Below are 21,839 nucleotides of genomic sequence, written 5' to 3'. Positions count from 1 at the left end.
TCTTTTTATTTACTTGAAGGTTTACAGAGTAAATCAGTTCAACAGTTTCTATGCATTTTGTTTCAAGCCATTGAAATCTACACAGCGTGACAGCATCCTTCCCACTTGCTTCCTGTAGTTCCCGTTTCCACTCAGCCTTCTTTTCTACCCCTTCCTGACCTTTGAATTTTTTCTCTGGATAAATGTTGCCCTTTTTAATCTTGAGTGATTGATTATGCTAAGGAATGTGCACCTCTGTGGTGTTGCTATTTGCTTTATCATCTGTGTCTATCTGGTGGGTGAGACTCGAATTCAGGGACTGAGTTCAGTTTCAGGCTTGAAGGATGACTCAATGCCAGAGTCTATGGGGCTCCACAGGGTCTATTCAGCCCGAGAGCCTGACAGTCTCTATGATTGTTTTGAATCAACCGTGTATATTTTAAAAAGAAATGAGCAAAAAAAAAATTGTGTCTCCAGGCACTTTTTGTGTGCATGATTCACTTCTAAAAACAACTGGATTGTTTTCCAAAGGTAGCTGTTTCTCCATTGGTCCACTTCTCCCTCTGTCTTTTTTAGGAGGATGATTCCATTCAAGATTCTACTGGGGGGGGGGAATGAAAACACTGGACCCCGCTTCCCCTTTCTCACTCTCACTCTCATTTTGTGTTTCCTCTGCTTCCTCTTCACAGGGAAGACCCGCAGGAACAAGCTGTATGTTTCCTGGCACGCTTGAATATGTCAATGCAATGATGGCTAAGCAGGAAAGAGCCCTTGCGTGCTCCGCGACTCCCTCCTCAGAGACAAACGCGGGCGGGCCAAGGTGGACGTCCTACTTCATGTCTTGTAGTAGGCGTCCGTCCAGAGAGCTGAAGATTTCTTCAGAGCCCTGCAGGATGAATAATCGGAATCATCAGGAGGTAAGACTCTAATGTGAAAGGAACAAAATTCTATACAGGACATTTGCGTCTCTACCAGTTTGAATTTCAATCGTATCCTATAAATGGCTTTTTCTGTTTCCTACTCAAACTATTACCTGAACCAACTCATAGGCGACTCACTGTTGGGTACCTAGGACTGGACATTGCATGGGAAGAGATGATTCATTTTTCTCCTGCAGAGCTGCTGGTAGATTCGAACCTCCAGAGAGGCACAAACTTTGGGTAAACAGCATGAGTCCCTGAGAACAATGTCACCAGACCTCTCCGCCCAGTCTCCTCCTCCAGGAGGGAGTCTAATATACTCAACTGCTCTCAGCAGGTGAGTACACCTTTCCCTTTTATAGGAGATGTCTCTCCATGCCTTCCTGTTTTCCAAATCATCACGTTTGGTTTTTCTCTACTATTAACCAAAAATCAAGAAAACATCTTTGAGTTTATAAAAGAGTGAAGATACTTGCGTATCAATCCATCTAACCTATGCACCCTGTTTTATACATGAAAGAGCTTGTCTTATGCTCTGGAAATGTACCAATGAACAGACAGACATGAACCTTTGCACATGGAGTCTCTTTGTCTGGTTTGAGAGACATACTGAACACTAATCATGTTGTCAATATATAATTTAATCATTATTGTGATCAAGGTGGTGAATGAAAAGAACCAACAGCATTTAGGAGATTTAGTCCTGGGGGTCAGGAAAGACTGGCATGGGTGAGAAGTTATTTGTGTTGAGGCTTAAAGAGTGAATGGGAATTGATACAATGATGTGGAGGAGACGGTGGTTGAGAAGAACATCCAGGGGTAGAAGAAAAACAATGACAAGAGGTAAAGGGTTTTGTTGCAACTGAGAGGCCAGATATCTAGACAGCAGAGATGGAAGAGGGAAGAGTTGGGGAGTCTGGAGTTGGGACACTGGGAGAATGAGGTCATTCCCGACTTTCCAGTCTCATTCAAGGTTCTATATCCTTTATTCTCAAACATTAAAAGCATGAAAAATTTCTGAGCCCAGAATCTCCCCAAGAAAACCAACAAATGTACTGCCACTGAGTTGGTTTCAACTCATGCTAACTTTATTATGTGATGCAGAGTTGAACAGCCTTATGAAATTTTCTTATTTTTTGTTTTATTTTACGTGTGTGTGTGTGTGTGTGTGTGTATGTATGTACCATCAAATCGGATCTGACAGGTACAGGAAGAGATTGCCCCTCCTTCTCCCGCAGGGCATCTGGTGAATTTGAACTGCACGCCTCTGGGATTGCAGTGAAGCTTCTTGCCAATAGGCCACCAGAGCTCCCTTGGAGTGTTCTTGACTGTAATCTTTTGTTAGGGAATCCTGATGGCCTGGTGGGGAGGGAGTTGGTGCTGCCAAACCAAAGCCTGACTGTTTGAAAGCAGTCGCTGTTCTGTGGGAGAAAGATGTGCAAACCCCTCCTATGTGATTTGTCGCCCTTGAAAGCCCACTGATGCATCAGCTACAAGTTGGCTCTGACTCAGTGGTAAGGAACGTGCATCTGGATCTCTCCATATGTCTATAGTTATTTCATTCAGTAATTTTATAGCCATTTACGGAGTGTCCGCCTGGTACATGGTACAATTCTTGTTGCTGTACAGTTGTTTCCAATACTATATACACAGAGTAGAAATAAACTTCATAAGATTTTCAAGTCTGTGACCTTTGAGAAGCAGATTGCCAAGTCTCTCTGATGATTCGTGTGTGAATTCACCTTGCTAACATTCTGGCCGGCGCTCAAGTGCAACTCTGTGACCAATTCTTTTGGAACAAGGATCACTAAGCCTTTCTTTCTTAGCAGTGCTGAGTAAGTTTGAACCACCAATCTTTAGGTTTGTAGCCAAGAGTAAATAATTTACACCATCTGGGACCTCTAAATCTGAGTTAACTCCCCCAAAGTCACTGCGGTTGAATCACAGGAGAACACTGCGTCATCGGAGCTCCTTGGAACCCATGTCCCCTTTTAATTTGACCCATAGAATGTTTTGTTATGAAATTGGACGTCGTTGTTGTTGTTGTTTGGTGCCGTCGAGTCATAGACGACTCATAGCGACCGTATGAATGAACAGCCTGAGCACTGTTCGTACATAGAGTTTCTGGAGGCAAGCCTTTTTGGAAGTGGATGCCATTCCTGCTTCCAGGCAAATTGGACGTAAGTACCTTAAACATAAGTAAAGGGTTCAGTTCCTGTAGAGCCTATCACTTTTGGTCAATCACTCCATTTACGCCTCAGCACACCCTGTGGAATGCATGTTTGCAATCCTGGAGCAGATGGTTTGGGAGTTCCTGCCACCATGACAGTTCTAACTCCTATCAGGACACAGAAGAGCAATATGTCATTTTCCTTCATAAGCATCTACAAGTTCTAACGGCCTAGTGAGTAAGTACTTGCACTTCCAATCCAAAGGCAGGCAGCTTAAGTTCATGAGGAGGAAGATGAACAGTTTCCTTCTACGTGTTTTACAGCCTCCCAGAACTCTCTGGAGGGTCAGTTATGAGTTGGTTCCAAGTCCATGGGACCGAGCAACAACAGCAAAGGCTGAGTATTATCATCATTGTTTGTAGAACTGAATTGCCAGCTAGGATTTTCTTTTAGGGAGTTCCGACGGGCTGTAGGCATACAAGTACCTCTTAAATAATTTTTAAAAAAATAGCCTGAGGACTAACAGAGCAGGGACATGAGAGTTAAGCATGGAGAGAGAACGCGTTATTACCTGACAATATCTCCAAACGCCTTCAACATGGGTTTATCCACATACTGCAGCCCGTGCTTGGCACAGAGTGACCTCACCAATGGTGCCACTTTGTGATAATTATGGCGGGGCATTGTGGGGAACAGGCTAGGAAACAAACAAGAGAGAGAGAGAAAACTTAGAGCCAAACCTAAACACAAAAAGCTTCCTTTCCTTTTATACCGTGTAAAGCAATATAAATAATTCAGACTCAGCTATGACCTCGCATAATACTCCTTTTCTGGGAAGCGGAAAAACTCTTGCTCAAACATTCTTATCACCTAACACCTCCGCAGATTATGTGGGTGGCGAGTGTTTGAGAAATGCCAAGAGAATAAATATTAATTGCGTAAAATCTGTTTGTTTTTGGCCCGGTCAAATAAAGGGTTTGATGTAGTCTATAATTGAAATTTCTCTAAGAGGACTAGAAACTTCTTGCTCTCTCCGTATGACTCCCACGCCTTGCAGATAAGGGTCACACGGAAGAGTCCTACTACCCCTGAAAACCTGCGAGAGTAATTTTTGATGTGATCGTTTGTGACAACGAAAGTCATGCAGAGATGTGTATTCAATACACATTGCATGAAGGAAAAAGTTTCAAGAATAAGGAATGATAAGCAAAGAGATGTGGCTTCTTCTGGTGGCTTTGTGGTAAGGAATTACACTGCCACCTGAAAGGTACATGGTTCAAAGTCACCAGTTGCTCCACAAGAGAAAGATGGGCAACCAACTCCTGTAAAATTTGCTGTCTCTGAAAACCCACTGGAGGGTCGGGCAGCAATGAGCCTGTTCTGGCTCCATGGTAAATAACAGTAATCAGCCAGTCAACTAAACTTCTTAGGTTACATTTCTTTTCGTAAAATATTAAAAAAATTTTTTTTTTGTTTGTCGAGGTTTTCAAGGACAAATATGAAAAACTCTACGAGGAAAATGTCATGAGTAGGTAAGAGGTTTCTTTTCTCTCTCTGAACACAGGTAATCCTTGATTTATGATGCATTTGAGTTATGTCAGTCCAGATTGTGACTGTTTTCTTCTCTTTCATTTTTAGGTACACCTTATCATTAATGATGTGTACCATATGCAATCAGTCTTGCAGCCTGTGATTTGTTAATGTTATCATTTTTAGATAATACTCATGGTTGTTCATCGCTACAAATCTTTCAAAACAAACTTGATAGAAGGCTGTGAAAACTGAAAGAGAAAAAAAAATCCTCAACAAGAACTCATTGCCATTGAGTCAGAAACAATTTACAGCTGACCATCCAGGGACTTTTCAAAGGCTAAGAAAGTCCCCGAGAGGAGACTGACTATATTTTTCTCTCAGAGTAGTTGGTAGATTCGAACCATTCACTTTTGGCAGTACAACACCTTCCCCACTAAAGCACTCCCTTAAAAAAATATCAAAGAAGGAAGTTTTTATTGACATCAGCATGGAACTCAGCTGATCAGGGAGTATCCCTTTTCTGGAAACAGTTTAAGCAAAAGGGTCACAGAAAGGTTATTGTGGAAACATTCTGGAGAGATTGACAAAGCACCATGATTTCTTTTTCTTTAGGGCATGTTAACCTAACACAGTAGTAAAATGTTTCTAAATAACATTTATAGTTCACAACAGTGTCTATATTTCCTTGTTGTCTATTTTGTAACTGCAGTTCTAAAGAAATACGTATGTAAATGAAATCAAAATTAATTTAATTTCATATCAACTTGTTGACTCAAGCAGAACAATTTTTTTAAATCTCACCGGTAAACCAAATGCAAAGGAAAAAAAAAAAGATGGCCAATTTCTAAGGCTGTAGGAATTTAACACCTGTGTTGCTTTCCAAAATTCTGCTTATAATTGTCAACCTTCCCACCCACCCCTTCCCTTGACACTGAGCCTTATAACAACAGAATTGCTTTTGCATTATGTTGGTTTACTTGTTTCCTCCGAGATCTTGAGAACTGATTCAACATGACTACTCCTTTCCCCTACCACAGATTATTTTCTATTTCACTCACTGGTGCTCGATTTGGAAGTTCAGGTGTCCAGTGAACCAGTCATTGAAAAAGGACTGCTCAACATTACAGGTGGCCAAGACCTACAAGAAACATTCTGATATTAGATAAAAATAAGCCCAAGTGCTTTGAAAAGAATCTGTTCTTTTATTTAGTCAGTCATTCAACAGATCATATTGAGAATCTACTTTGTAAAAGACAAACAGATGAACAGACTGTAAAAGATGAACAACCCTGAGTCAGAAAAAATTTAACAATTTAAAGGGCAATAATACATATTTCCAAGATGATGCCTGTACAAAGTAATACATGTGAAAGAGTGCGTATGATGTGGGGAGACTAAGCTACCAATAGGACTTCAATCATGGTATTAGAATATCATCTAGGAAGAGAGCAAAAGGTCATTACAAAGACAAGGGAGAGAGAAAAGACAGAATAGATTTCAAAAGAAGCTCTGAAAATGACAATAGAGATCAAGAAGCCAAAAGAAAGGGAAGAGATGAACAGAAGCTTTCTAAAGGCAGCTACAGAAGACAAAGTATTCTTTTTTAAAATGAAATTTTTCATTTTAATTGTGATATTAATGGAAGTTTACAGAAAAGTTGAATTTTCATTCATTTACTGTTATATACATTTCCCCCCTGGCCCCTTCACCAGTTGACTTTTCTTTCTTTTAATATCTATTTGCTGTTGCACAATTAAAGCACCCGCCCTCCGCCCCCTGCCAAGTCCTCTTTGCAATGTACCTCTTATTAAAGGCTGTTGTCATATACGTGAGGCCTAATCATAGATTCCTTTTAAACAGTTATTTCCTTTATCTGTTCCAATCCAGTGTTCATTATCTATACACTTTTATCCTATTCTCCTCCCAATCCCCCATGTCAGTCCTGCTTTACAACAGTGGTACTATTCAGCATTTCTTCTTTTGTAACCGAGATATTTCACCCAGAATAATTTATTCCATGGTCACCATACTGTGTAATGTTTTATGAGTTCATTGTTTTTCAGTGTTGTGTAATATTCCATTGTGTACAATACACTACACCATAGTGACCATGTGTCATTACCAACTATTTTTTTCCCCCAATCTGTGGCTTTCTTTTTTACACTGTTGGAGTTTTTTTTATATGCATAGGGATTTGATTCTTGGAAGGTCCTCATTTATCTATTTTGATCTCTCCTGGTTGTAGATTTTTCATTATGCTTGGAAGACTTTTTATACTGTGGATTAGGGGTCATAGAGTTCTTCTAAGCTTTTCTCTGATCAAGTTTATGGCTTTTAGTTTTACTCTTAGGTCCTCAATCCACTTTGAGTTGGTTTATGTGTGTGGTGTGACATGTGGGTCTTGCTTCAGTTTTCTGCAGATGGTTTTCCAATTTTGCCAACACTATTTGTTAAAAAGACTGTCATTTCTCCCCTCCCCCCCGCAAATGATTTCATTTCCTTGCCAAAAATCAGTTGAGCACAGGTAGATAAGCTGATTTTTGGGATCTCAATCTTATTTCATTGATCTATGTGTCTGTGTATTATTATTTTTTAAAGCAAAGTTATCACAGTGGAATATGCAGAGAGCTGGAGTTGGAGAATAAACAGGGGAAAATGTACTCAGCATTTTTCAAGCTGAAAGAATTAAAAATTAAAAAAAGTCAAGCCTCAAGTTGTGGGCAAGATCTTGAATGATCCAGGAAGCATCACAGAAGATGGAGGAAATACACAGGGTCACCAAATGAACTGACTGTCAGGGGACCAATGTAGGCAGATGCATAAGATAAAGAGTCAATAAAGGGAGAAGTTTAAACTTCACTGAAGACATTGGCAAGAATAAAATGTCAATAATCGATTGGATGCCAAGTGAGAAGTTTCAACGAACAGACTTAGCTCTAGATGTGTTCACTGGTTTGGACCAGGAACTTTGGGAGACAGTTACCTAGCCAGTTGACTGGAAGAGATCTATTTTTACTCCTATTCCCAAGAAAGCAAACTCAACAGAATGTGGAAATTATACAACAACATCATTAATATCACATGCAAGCAAAATATTGCTGAAGATCATCCACAGAATGTCTAGAACAGTGTATTGACGAGAGGTACCAGAAGTTCAAGCTAGGTTTAGAAAAGACTGTGTCACCGTGGATATCACTGCTCATATCAGATGTATCTCAGTTGAAAGTAGACAATACCAGAAGAATGTCTACTTGTGTTTTGTTGACTGTGTGAATCATATCCATACACTATGGATAACATTGAGAAGAATGGGAATCCCAGAACACTTGTGCTCATGTGAAACCTATACCTAATAAATCAAGAAACTGTCATCTGAACAGAGCAAGGGAACACTGCATGGTTTAAAATCAAGATTTGCACCAAGGTTGTGTCTTTTCTCCATACTTATTCAATTTGTATACTGCGAAAATAATTTGAGATGCTGGCCTATATGAAGAGAAATGTGGCGTCAGTATCAGAGGAAGATCCATCGACAACCCGCATCATGTGAATTTCACAATCTTGCTGAAAGTAAGGAGGACTTGGAACTCTTGCTGCAGAATAGCAAAGACTACCGCCGTCAATATGGATTACATTCTGTAGTCTAGAAGACAACAATTTTAACCATTGGGGTGATAGATGGACAAATGATTGAAATTTTCAACAATTTTGTCTTGTTTGGATCCACAATAAACATCTTTGGTACTAGCATTAGTTAAGAAATCAAGAGATGTGTTGTACTGGGAAACTCTGCTGTTAAGGACTGCTCTGAAGTTAAGGAGCAATGAAGCCAATTTAAAGAGTAAGGTGCACCTGGTTCACATCATGGTCTTTTAAATTACTTGCTATGCACCTGAGAGCTGGACAATGAATAAGGATGATAGAAGAAAAGTCAAGATCTTTGAGTTGTAGTTTTGGAGACATATACTGAACTTGGATTGCCAAAAGAACAAACAGATATGCCTTGGAGAAAGTGCAACTAGAGTGTTCCTTAAAAACAAGGATAGTGATGTTTCATCTCACATTATTTGGGCATGTTGTTAGAAGGGGGTCGTTCCTTGGAAAGGGCCATCATGATTGGAAGGTTGGAGGGCCAGCAAAAGAGAGGATGACCTTCATGAGATGAGTTGACTCAGTGACTGTAGCAATGGGGTCAAATATGTCAGAGATGATGAAGTAAGAGGAGGCGTTGAGTACGGGGAAGGGGAGGAAGTGAGGGCAGAAGAGAAGAGGCAGCTGCTGCCACTAGTAAGGAACCTTAGTGACATAGTGGGTTTACCCTATTATTATCCCTTGGATATGGGTGTTGTGAGAACTGAGTAGAAGAATTTTGGTGTGTGGATTTGTACATGGAATTGTAGGAGTTGGAATACCACCCTCACAGAGTCGACTTCTATATGAGTTAAGATTTGGTGGACCTATAACCAAGAGCTCTATGGAATTAATTGTATTATAATGTAAGTGACTTCCTTTGCAATACTACTTACTTATATTTTATGAATTTAGCAAATTATTGCAAGAAAGAACTCATTATAAGTGTCTTCATTGCCAAAAAGCTTATCTAAAAAAAATTTTAAAATTACTACTGATGATATTTTATTTTACAGTTTCTAAGACACAATCCTAGTTTGAAATTTGAAGTTGTTGCCACTTTGAATGTTGTTTTTGTGTTTTCTCTATGCCAATGTTTCTCAAAATCTTGGGGTTCAGAAGAACTGCAACACAAAAATTATTCTTTGGGGGTATTTTGACATAGTCTACATATCTTATTTTCTCATATTTTATGGAGGCTACCAAGAATGTAATTATATCATTACTGTTAAGTGACATTCAGATGAAAAATTTTGGGAACTACCATTCTCCGGAGTTTTAGAGAGCTCTGTGGTCTAGTGGCTAGAAGTTGTGCTGCAATCCCAAAGGCATGTGGTTTGAGGCCACCAGCTGCTCTGTGGGAGAAGGATGGACAATGAGATTAACTGCCACTGAAAACCCACTGGAGGGTCAGCTATGGGTCAGTTTTGACTCTATGGTATACAACAACAAGAACAACCACAACTGTTCTATACCTTCCAGAAGATTGGCTGAGTTTTGAGATGACATTTAAGAGGCAAACAGGATAATCATAGCATGGCCAATGGGAAGGAGATTGATTTAGGAGGCAAGGGTGTTCTGTGATGGTTAGAATTCTGTAACGTACTAACAGCATATTAGGAGAGCATGCCATGTCCTCTCTCTGAGTCTCTCTCTACCTATGCAATAGAAGAGATAATTTCCAGGGTTCTTCCAGCTATACATATCATTACATAATTTTAAGAGCCTCAGATTTACTTCATAGACTATAGCATGTGGGGTTTAAGAATGAACATCAGAAAAGCCTTTCTTTAAAGTTCTAGGTAAATATTTCAGGTCATGATTGTAGTTACTCAACTCTGCCTTTTGTAGCACAAAAGTAACTATAAATTTAAAAAAAAAAGCCAAACACGTGGCTTTTCTGTTGATCCTGATTCATAGAGACGCTATAGCACAGAGTAGAACAGTCCTGTAGAGTCTCTAATCCTTTCAGAAACAGATGGCAATATTTTTATTCTGTTACGCTACTAAGCAAAAGGCTGCATGTCTCTAGTGGTCCAGGCTCCTTGACAGAAAGACAGATAGTCTCTTGTTGAGATTTGCAGTCTATGAAACCTTAAGGGCTTCTGTGAGTTTTTATGAGTAGCAGTGGCATCAAAACCAGTGAGTTTTCTTCTTGGAGCAGCTGGTGGATTTGTGTCATCAACTTTTGGTTAACAGACACTTATCCTCTGTGCCACCAGGGTTCCTAAAATAACCATGTTGTTGTGGTAAGTTAGAACTGACTCATAGCTGACCCTTCAATAGGTTTTCGGAGGCAGTAAATTGCAAGAGAGAAGATTGCCCATCTTCTTGTGGAGAAGCTGGTGGATTAGAACTGTGTACCTTTGGGATGGTAGCACAGCATAAACAAGTATGGCTGTCTTCCAATAAAATTTTATTTGCAAAAACAGTCCATCAGTTGGATGTGGCCTTAGGTTTTAGTTTGCTGATCTCTGGTGTAGAGCAAATTCTCTGAAAAATCAAACTACTTAGATTTAAGACTAGCCTGCCTCTACCACTTAATAGCCATGTGTCTGGTTATAGGTTATCAACCTTACACTTTGTGTCTAAAGTAGACATAATCATAGCATCTACTTGACGTTGCTGTTGTTAGGTGCCCCAGTTTGACTCACAGGACCCTATGAACAATGGATATAAACCCTGCCCTATCCTCTGCCATCCTTTGATCTTCGTCAGCAAGTGCTTTTAAGCCTTCCTCACTTTTAGAAAGCAAGGTTGTAACATCTGCATAATGCAGGTTGTTGATGAGTCTTCCTCCAACCCTGATGCAACATTTTTATCACAAAGTCCAGTTTCTACCTGATTTACATACAGTGCTCTAGACAGTGCCTGTCTTGGGAAAGAATTTGGCAAACAGAATAATTACAAGAAATTATCAGACTCAATACTCTGAGAAAAGTCATTCCCGGAAACTCCGTCATTACCTGAGTGCTGATCCAGTCCTGGTTTTCCTCCTGGCTCATTTTCATTGGGATGTGGCTCATCTGGGTCACATATGTAATCCAAGGACTTTCAAGAAGTCTTTCAGAGAATAAAAGGAGGAAGTGATGACTCTTTGGGAAGTCTCAGTTCTAATTACTGGGCTTGCATAATCCCTGACAGAGCTGACTGAGCATTAGAGAGGTCATAAAAGGGATTTAAAGCTTCTAGTGAAATACTGGTTGTTCATTTTTCTATTTGGAGACTCGCTGTGGAGCCCCTGATACTAGAGATGGAACGGTAAGCATGAAGTCAAGGTCACCTCATGCAGAAAAAGTGCCTTTAAAAATGCTGTAATGTTGGCTCAACGACATAATGATAATACTATAAATGGAATGTATGTGCAAAGTTGGTTGACTGCTTGGGTTTTGTCATCAGATAGACCTGAGTTCAAATTCTTCATGTCACTGACTGGCCCTTGCTAGCTGTATGACTTTAGGGAGTGATTTAATCTGAGTTCCGGTTTCCTTTAAAATGATATTATCTAGATTATAGGGCTGTTCAGAAGGATTACATCAAATAAGATAATGCATGTAAGCACTTATCAAAGTACATGTTATATATTAGTTTCAATTATCAGTATTATAATTTTGAGATTAAAGTAATGATGCGACAAAATGATGAGAATGTTAACTGGGAGGTTGAAGAGGATTTTCAGTCACATGATTCGTGGAGTAATTTTGATTTTGGGAAAATGGCTAGTCACAAAAGAATTCTTTTTGTCATCTTTGGAGATATTATGTTATCCAAATGCATTATAATTTTAAGGAATTTGGGGATAAACTAGAATGCCAAAATTGAGAAGCCAGCAAGTGGATAAAAGCAGAGTGAGGGAACTCTGGTAGCCTAGTGGCAAGAAGCTGTATGACAATCCCAGAGTTACGCTGTTTGAATTCACCAGATGCCTTGCTGGAGAAGGAGGGGCAACCTCCTCCTGTACCAGTCAGATCTGATTGGATGGCACACACACACACAAATAATAAAACAAAACAAAACAAACAAACAAAAACCCAGAGTGGACCAATTCTCACAAGGAACCCATCTTGTTCCTATATTTGGGACAAATCTTCCAACCATCTTTGCCCGATGAAACCCTTTAAGACCCAATGGCCAAGGAGAGTTGCACTGAAGATGTGGTCTACTTTTCCTTCATCTCTTGTGAGAGATACTTCTTGTGATTATCCCCTAGAAAGGATGGTGAAGCCTCATCTCACAGACCCTGGGCATGTTGCTAGGAGAGGCTATTCCACAGAAAGGGACATCACGCTTGAGAAGGTGCAGGGTCAGTGAAAGAGAGGAAGACCCTTAATGAGATGGAGTGACACAGTGGCAGCAACAACGGGCTCCAGCGTGTCAGGGATGAGGAGGAGGGCACAGGGCAGGACAGGGGTCAGGTACGTGTTTGTAGGATAACTATGAGTTGCATTTGACTAGACAGCACACAACAACAACAACAACAACAACAACAACAACAACCATAATCTTAAAGTCATACGGCCCCATTCCCCTCTTTCTTATGGTGTACCTCACTCATTTGAAACAGATAATAAAAATTTTGATCACTTTAAAACTTTATCCTAGACTCTTGATAGAGCATGGCCCTCTAGATAGGTGAGGTAAGCATCCCCTGGCAAGTGTGGGGTCTCAGACTCCACCCCAGATTTACTGAGTCCAAATCTACATTTTAACAAGATTTCTTAAGGACCTCTAGACACATTGCTATTTAAAAAAACACTACTCTTGTCCAGCTCCTAATCCTTATCAGTTTGGGTAATTCTATGATTTGGGAAGAAAATGCCAATGTGAAAAGAATATTGAGATGAGAATCAGAAGATTTCACATTAATTAAATCTCAATCTCTCTCTCTGTCTCTCCCGCCCCTCATCTCTCATCTCTCTCTCTCTCTCTCTCTCTCTCTCTCTCATGGTTTCTCAGTTTTCCTTTTATTTGAGACATAACTAAGTCAGTCTACTGCGGAGCCATTCTAATGCAGCTGTGTATAATCTGCTCTAATCAATATTGTATTTTTTTGAGGCAGAATGAGAAATGTAGAAAGGTGGGGACATTTAGAAAAAAAGCCATTTTAAGTTATAGTTATTTAAATCTTTTTCACATTTGTTTGGGAATGCCTCAGGTCAAAGGGATTTTCCATGTCATAATCTGCATAATCACAAATATCTCCAAGGAGAAAACGAAAAGAGCATGGTCTATGGGAATGAGATAATGTTCCTGCGTTCTTACTTGACAAAATGAATGAGCAACACCGTTCCGATGATTCCATAGAAAGGGCCAAAGGTGATGAAATATCGGATGTAAAATGTGATGACCCAGGCGATGTCCTACAGGGAGACATATTTGAAAGTTAGATGTGGCCTGAACACATTTTCACTTTCTTCAGTGGGATGAATTCCTTTCATAAGCTGTTTAAATATCATATGCCAACAATCCAGCAAGTTATATCGGGATGGGGCCAAGCATTTTCCCTTTCCCTTGCCTCTCCTACATGTCTTTGGTATCAGAGAATGAGGTAAGGTACTTACTGCCCAGTATCTTCGAAGGTACATCACTTGCATGGATTGCAGGTTGAAATACACAGGCATGAGCAAGGGAACAGCAACTGAGAAAGAACAGAAAGAAATGATGACACAACAAAACCACGTGCAGGAAAAGCCATAACATGTCAGCCCTGAAAGGACTCCCTTGAAGACAGGCACGAGGCGGAGATTCAGAACCACATTCTGGGTTTCAGTGAGCTTTCAGGGCCTTTGATATTGAACCAGGATTTGATGGGATCCATTGAAGGCTAACAATCTCATTGATTAAACCTCTGTGGACAAGCTCCCTTGAATAGTCTGAAATGTTGAATCATTCTTGCTGAAGAGTCTAGAAAAGGTTTTGCTATGAACTTTTCATTGCTTTCAAAGGCCATAAAATCTTTTGGTTAAACTTTTTGTCCTTATGAGACCGAATTGGTTCACTCAGACCAATGCCTCTCCCAAGTTATGTAGTATTTTTTGAAACCCTTGCTCCTGAGTGCTGTGCAGTATTCCATCATGTGAATGTACGACATGATGCTTACACATTTAAAAAAAATATTTTGATGTTCACAGTTCTGGGGTCTTGAATAAGAGTATATCAGGGTGGAAGAGAGAAAGAAGTGACATTACTTATTTGTGAATGAGTGGCTTTCACTTTTTCTCCTCCCCAGGACCAGTGAGTCTGTTCAAACTACCAAGAAGCCTTGTGGAGGCCATATGGGTTTGATTATGACTCAAGTGTCCTTAAGACGCCGTGCTGGCATTCAATGGCGAAGCGTGCAATGAAGTAGTGCTTGGTTACTGTGTGGTCTTGGAGGTGGACTTTTGACAGCAAACCCATACCTTCCCTTCATCTTTTGTGAACTAAAAGTATAGTGTAGATTAGGAAGAAAAGACATACTTCTCCGGAGAGTTCAGAAAAGAAACTTCAATTGTTTGTTTCTTGTTCAAACACATTTGGAGGTAGGTAGTTTCAAGATAAAGGTCACCAGATTCCAGAAATAGGGAGGCAGCACAGATTGTTGGCCATCACATAGTAAAAATGGGCCCATAGTCCACCCTTGACTCATTAAGCATATTGCAGATAATCACACATCCAACATTTGTTCCAACCAATCATTAACAGCCAGTTTTTGAATCTCAATAGAATTGAAATGATGGGCTGGTATAGCTCTTCGCTGCTGGTTTCTCTTCTGTTTATTGTAGGATGTTTAGCAGCATCCCTGACATATACCCACTGGACACCACCAATACCACTCTTTCCACTTCCCTGCAATAACCAAAAATGCTTTTAGTTAGTGTCAAATGTTACTGGGACAACAAGGTTCCCTCATTTGAGAGTTTTATCAATTCGCCATGAATGTTTGGGTGTATAAAGCATGTTTCAGATAAACAGATTCCCCCTTCCCCTTCTTAAAATATTTCCTTGTCAGCTCTCATGGTCCTGGTTACGTATCATTGTTATCTGACTCTACTATGTGTAGTGACCTTATGTACAAAAGAATGAAACACTGTTCTATCCTGAAGCACCTTCACAGGTGCCTATTATAGCAGTCACTATGTTAATACTTTTCTTTTTTCACTGACCTTCTATTTTACTAACTATGATGTCCTTATCCAGGAACAGACCCTCCTGATAGCATGCTCTCTAGTGTAACCTAGTGGGTAAGGAAATGCGCTGCCAATCCAAAGGCAGGTGGTTCAAATGTGCGATCTCCTTCCATGTGATTTAAAACTCTGAAATCCCAGAGCTATGCGATGCCTCTGGCTCAGTGGCAAGGAGTTAGTTTAGCTAATAAGTTAAACAAAATCCTGTCATCCTGCCTTCTAAGGACTATTCCAACTAAACTATTTCATAGATCCATATGTTCTTTTGACAGTCTGGGTATTTTCAATTTCCTTCTTCAACATCACAAGTAAAAGCACATGCCCATTGTTTTGATGTTCTATGATTTTTCTCCGTTCATTTGTTGATGGACACTTGGGCAGCTTCCATCTCGTCATTATTGTGACATAATAGACGTGGGTGTGTGCACATCTGTTTATGTCACAGCTCTGGGTTCTTTACGGTATAGTCTCAATAGTGGGATAACTGTGTGAAATGATATTTGTCTAACTTTTTGAGGAAGTGCTGGACTGCCCTACAAAGTGGTTATACCATTTTATATTCCCACCAGTAATGTCTGAGTTTCCCTTAGATGAGTGATATAAAAAACAAGTCAAGGTGGATCAAGGGCCTGGGAGGAAAACCAAAGACAAAAATGTCATTGAAGAAAAATTAGAAACAATTCTAGAAACCTAATCTATGGCATAAATGGACTTCCAATTATAATGTAAACCCTATAACTGGGAGATAGATGAATAAGACCTTCTAAAAATAAAATCCTGGCGAGCTCTGGTGGCCTAGTGGTAGGAAACTGCACTGCAATCCCAAAGATGCGCGGTTCAAATCCACCAGATGCTCTGCTGAAGAAGGAGGAACAATCGCCTCCTGTACCAGTCAGATCCAATTTGACGGTACACACACAAAAAGAATAAATAAACAAACAAACAAATAAATAAATAATAAAAATAAAATCCTATGTACATTAAAAACTTCCAATGGGATTAAAAGGAAGCCCACAGACTGGAAACACAATTCTTTGCAATTACATAGCTGATAAGGAATTATAGCTAAAATTTATGGAACAGTCCAGCCCTCCACAAGAAAGAGGCAAACGACCCAATCACAAAACAGGCCGAAGCTATGAATAGACACTTCACTAAAGATGAAAGTCAGTTGGTCAAGAAACACATGTAGAAATGGTCAAAATCCCTTGCTTTGAGAGAGATGTAAATCAAACAACAATGAGCTATCATCTCACCCCAGTAACAACAGCAAAATTCAACAAGATAACAAACTACAAATGCTGGTGAGGGTGTGAAGTGATTGGAAATCGAACTTCTTGATTGGCACCTTGCCTTCGATTCTTCTTCAAGTGTCTCAGGCCATCCTTCATCTCCCTTGCTGGAGACCCAGAAGGATAAAATGCCTGTTAAAAATGCCCAACTATGCTCTATTTTTCTTTTCAAATTATTTTTTAAAATGTTTTTATTGGGGGGTGGGGAGGGATGGGCGGGGAGAGAAGTGCAGCAATGAATGAATGAAAATCCAAAATCTCTGTAAATGCTCATTAAAATTATTAAAAAAATGGTTTGGCAAAAAAAATGTTTTTATTGGTTTTCATGCAATAATTAATTTCCTTAGTGTTTCATTCACATACATTGTGTTTTATATGATCTTTCCTTCATAAACTTTGTATTTAATAGAAATTAATGGCCACTGATCTATGCTCCTTACTTCACCATGTTTTCAAGTCCCCATTAAATTAAATTCTTTGCCTAGTTGATCTGAAATAAGCCATTCTGTTTTTCTCACCAACAGTAAGATATAGGTGGGTTTCTTTGTGAAAAGACTGGCAAGTAATTAAGGGAATGGAATTCATGGAATGTGGTTCCAACGTGACTCACCCATGTAGAAGTATAGGTGCTGCTTTTCATAGTTGATATACTTGATTTTCTTCTGGCCATACTGAATGAAGAAAGAATAAAATGAGGAAGAGAGAAAAAACTACTGATTTTCATATTCAGATCTCTCTCTCTCTCTCTCTGTGAGAGAGAGAGAGAGAGAAGGAGAAATATCAAGGGAGGTGCTTCATCTAAGGACCAGTGTTCATTAGCTATGAAACTCGAGACATGAGTATAAGGAGAACCAGGATGGGAGGGAATATTATGGTGTCTTCAAATGTGGGAAATTATTTTTTTTTTAAATTTTTTAAGTGTGTGTGTGTACCATCAAATCGGATCTGACTGGTACAGGAGATTGCCCCTCCTTCTCCAGCAGAGCATCTGATGGATTTGAACTGCTCATCTCTGGGATTGCAGTGCAGCTTCTTGCCACTAGGCCACCAGAGCTCACCAAATGTGGGAGATCCTTGCACAGAGTGTTTGGTACACTGAATCATGAAGACTAATATTTTTTCCATTCTGATGGAAGTCACTTTACCTCCTTCTGCTTATATTCATGTGAAGGGTGACTGGAGAGGTATGGGACATTTCCGAGGAGTTTTTCTTGCTCTTTTACGACTATAAACTGTAGTGCTTAGAATCCTTAATGCTCAGGCTCCATTTACATTTGTTTATTCATCCAACTCGTGGATTATTGAATGGCCACATCAAATCTCATGCAAGCAAGACCATTCATGACTATTATGAAATGGATCTCATCCTGTGATGAAGCGGTTATTGAAGGTTGTGGCTTTTTTTTTTTGTATTCTGCTAGTTCAATGTACTGACCTGTCTTCTAGGTGTACAACTCAACAGCCTGGTTAGACTCTGAAGAGTCATTATCAGCTGCGTTTCTCTAGCTCATGTTGCCTCAGAGATAGTGAGAAGGCCCTGGGCAGGGATTGCTTAAGCAAAACAATATGGGTTATTATTACATTGACTCCTGTGGGAGGTTGAATTCAATGACCTTGGAGGTCATAAGTTCCTCTACTCACATATCCTTTTTTTACAAGTCTAGCAGCAGTTATTTTGAATCTATGTCCTGGATTTGAAAGCAGGAGAGATGCTCTCAAGTGTGCTTAAAGCTGGGACAGCCTCCTCTTTCTCAAAGTAGCTGGAGCCCTTCCCAGGAAGTACTTTGTGTTTATTTCTCTGGTGTCCAGGATTCTAATTGTACCTTGATAGGTTGTAATTCTCCAAGCAGGAAAAGGGGGCCCACGTCGACGTCTGGGTCTTTGGGATAGATGTTCGGTTTTACATGATGTTGGAAATGTCGGTAATTCCACCAGTTTGTTGATAAACCCTGAGGAGGAGAGAAGGTTTACTTGTTTAACGATACAAGTTTCTGTAATATCGTTCACTAATAGAGTTTTCTGCATACATACACGTAGAATTAAGATGTTTCTGTTTCTCAACATTGTCTCCATTGCCAGAATAGAACGATTTATTGACTAGAGACTCATCCAGCCCATGAAGAAGGGCTTACCTGACCCATCAGAGACCAGTTTCAGGGTAACATTACTCCTGATGGTGAAAATCATAAATGTACATAGAAACAAACAAACAAAATGTTCATATTTTATTTTTAAAATTCATTTTAATTAATTAAAATGAATTTTAAATAAATTTATTTATTTGTTTCTCTCTCTCTCTTCCCCATTGAAGTTAAGGTGGTATGTTGTTATATGCCATTGAGTTGACTGGATTTCTTGATTGCTACTATGATGGTTCGGGAGTTCTGGTGGCTTAATGGTAAGGAGTTGCAGCGCTAACGCAGAGGCATGCTGTTCTAACCCACCAGCTGATCTGAGGGGGAAAGACAGACGATCTCTTCCAGTATGAATTGTTTTTGTTAGGTGCCGTCGAGTTGAGTATGACTCAGAGTGACCCTATGAATGAAAGGTCTGCACCCTGGTCTATCCTGCATTTTCACAGGGTTTTCAAAGGCCTGTTATTTAAGAAGCAGATGCCAACCTGCTTCCTAGTCTGTCTTAATCTGGAAGCTCTACCAAACCCTGGCCACCAGTGTGAATTACAGTCTCTAAAAACCCAGTGGAGGGTAAGCTATGAGTTGGTTCCAACTTGATGGCGCATAACAAAACTACCATACTGTTGACTGTAGAACCAAGTAAAAGAAAATGATTGACAACTTCAATCTCTTCTCCTTCTATCATGATGTTGTCTCTTGGTCCAGGGGTGAGGATTTTCAGTTTCATCATGCTGGGATGTAATCTCTATAGAAAGCTCTGCAGTCTTTGCTCTTTGGTAGTAAGTACTTTAAGTCCTCTTCTCTTTCTGAAAGCAAGATTGTATCATCTGCATAAGTTGATCTTCTTCCAACTTCAATGCCACATTCTTCTTTATATAGTGGAGCTTCTTGAATGGTTTGCTCAGCATACAGAATAAATAGGGATGGAGACAGTACGCAATCATTATTCACATTTCCCGCTGATTTTACACCATGGAGTGCTCTGTTGTTCTGTTCAAACAACTACTTTGTGGTCTATTTTGCATGGGCACAAATAAGTGGCCTGGGATCTCATTCTCCTCAATGTTAGCCATCATTTGTTATGATCTCCATAGTGAAAAACGTTTGCATAGTCAAGAGAACACAAGTATCTTTCTGGTGTTCTGTGCTTTTAGTCAAGATTCTTCTGACATCAGCAATAACAAACCTTGTACTACAGGCACTTCTGAAACTCGATTGAGTTCCTAGCAGTTCTATGTTGATGTTGCATGTCATGCTTGGGAGGGTGGAAGGATAGCACAAGAGAGAAAGACCCTCAGTGGGATGGGTTGATTCAGTGACTGTGGTAGTAGGGGTAGGTGTGTCGGAGACAATAAGATTGACACAGAATAGAGGAGGGGTTAGGGCTGTTGTACATAGGGTTGCTATGAGTCGCAGGTGACTCAATGGCACATAACAACAACAACAACAATATTGATGCTATGATCTAGCCATTTTTAAATAATCTTCAGCAAGGTATTGTGATATTAATGATATTGTTTGGTAATTTCCACATCCTATTGGAGCAACATTTTTGGAAACAGGAACAAATATGGATCTCTTCCAGTTGATAAGGTAGCTATCTTTCAAATTTAGAGCTTTTGAGGAAGGCCAAGGTTGCATTTTTTAGTTGGAATACACCAATTGGAATGAGATCAATTCCTGGATCCTCGCTTTTTTTGCCAATGTCTTCAGTGCAGCTTGAAGGTCTCCCTTTGTCATGATTTTTTTAAAAATGATTCGGTGTAAACCATTTTTTTAAACCCAGTGATTGTGTGTTCTTTCCATCTTCTTTTGATGCTTCCTGCATCATTCATTATGTTGCCCACAGAATCCTTCAGCATTGCAGTTTGAGGCCTGACTTTGTTCTCTAGTCCTTTCAGTTTGAGAAATGCCAAGTATATTCTTTTTGTTTGTTTGTTTTCTAACTTCAGCTCTTTACACATTTTGCTATAATATCTTGCTTTGTCTTTTCAAGCTGCTCTTTGAAATGACCTGTTTATCTCTTCTTTCAGCATTTATTCTCCTTTTGCCCTCTCTACCTTCTAATGCAAGTTTGAGTCTCTTATTACCTCTGTTTTGATTTTTTTAAAAAAAATTCCTGCTTTTTAAATGATCTTCTGTTTTTTTTTTAAATGAACTTTGTCCTTGATATCATCACTCAATTACTTTGGCTTTTGGTCATTGGTGTTCAATGTATCAAATCTATTCTCTAGATGGTCTTTAAATCAGGAATAATACACATTGCTGTACCTTGGTTCTCCTGAACTTGTTTTCATTTTCTTCAGCTTCAACTTGAACTTGCAATGAGTAGGTAGGGTAGAGATTAGTATTCCTATTTTACAAATAACGAAATATTAGCCTGGAGCCTTTAATGAGTTCTGGGGAAAGAATGTCTTAAGGACTCCTATTTCAATGGATATTTCAAAGAATCATGGATCTGAAGTGATCTCAGGAGGAGACTTGGCTCAGATTACTGAATGCAATGCCCTCAAATAAACAGGAATGAGAGTAAATATTTTCTAGCCAGTGCCAGGCCTGAGCCATCTTTGATGAGGCTGTATCTGACTCTCTCTTACCCTTTCTATCTCAAGGAACTATGCCAATTAAAATAGAGTGAACGATTTAGAAGCTTGTCAACCCAATTTCATATACTAACTGCACAAATATTGCCTATTTAGTTTGGACAAATTATGCTTCATCTTTGGAACTCAATTTCTTCTCTAGCAAATAGTATGATAATGTTTAATACCGTCAAAGTTTATCTGAGGAGAGAAATAGTGCTGTAAGCTAAATGTTGGCAGATAGAAATGAACTTTCTCTTCTTTTCTCCTATTATAGAAATAATTTCTAGAATAATGAACAGTAGTAGTAATTTTTCCTTGTGTTTAGTGGCTGCATATGATGGCTAAGAGCTTGAAATGTTGCACACCCATCTTTATTGCGGCTTTGTTCACAATAGCAAGGAGTTGGAAACAACCTAAGTGCCCATCAA

The 21,839-nt window shown here is 39.5% G+C and overlaps 1 protein-coding gene across 1 annotated transcript in view; it reads right to left on the bottom strand.

Annotated features, from left to right (window-relative positions):
• Nucleotides 1-813: 813 nt before the first annotated feature.
• Nucleotides 814-21,839, bottom strand: part of LOC102859261 (fatty acid desaturase 2-like protein FADS2P1-like) — a 66,447-nt gene continuing 45,421 nt past the window's right edge. Inside the window, exons 5-12 of the mRNA XM_006900445.1 lie at nucleotides 18,515-18,640; nucleotides 17,302-17,362; nucleotides 13,795-13,871; nucleotides 13,496-13,593; nucleotides 11,200-11,296; nucleotides 5,662-5,741; nucleotides 3,642-3,767; nucleotides 814-865 (exon numbers count right to left, since the gene is read on the bottom strand). Coding sequence (XP_006900507.1) covers nucleotides 814-865; nucleotides 3,642-3,767; nucleotides 5,662-5,741; nucleotides 11,200-11,296; nucleotides 13,496-13,593; nucleotides 13,795-13,871; nucleotides 17,302-17,362; nucleotides 18,515-18,640 — 717 coding nt within the window. The remainder of the gene's footprint in view (nucleotides 866-3,641; nucleotides 3,768-5,661; nucleotides 5,742-11,199; nucleotides 11,297-13,495; nucleotides 13,594-13,794; nucleotides 13,872-17,301; nucleotides 17,363-18,514; nucleotides 18,641-21,839) is intronic.

This window comes from Elephantulus edwardii, unplaced genomic scaffold, assembly GCF_000299155.1.
Source record: "Elephantulus edwardii isolate Elephantulus edwardi_28Jun2011 unplaced genomic scaffold, EleEdw1.0 scaffold00284, whole genome shotgun sequence".
Classification (NCBI taxonomy): Eukaryota; Metazoa; Chordata; class Mammalia; order Macroscelidea; family Macroscelididae; genus Elephantulus; species Elephantulus edwardii.
The sequence above is the reverse complement of the archived record's forward strand: the minus strand, read 5'-3'. Positions and strand labels throughout refer to the sequence as shown.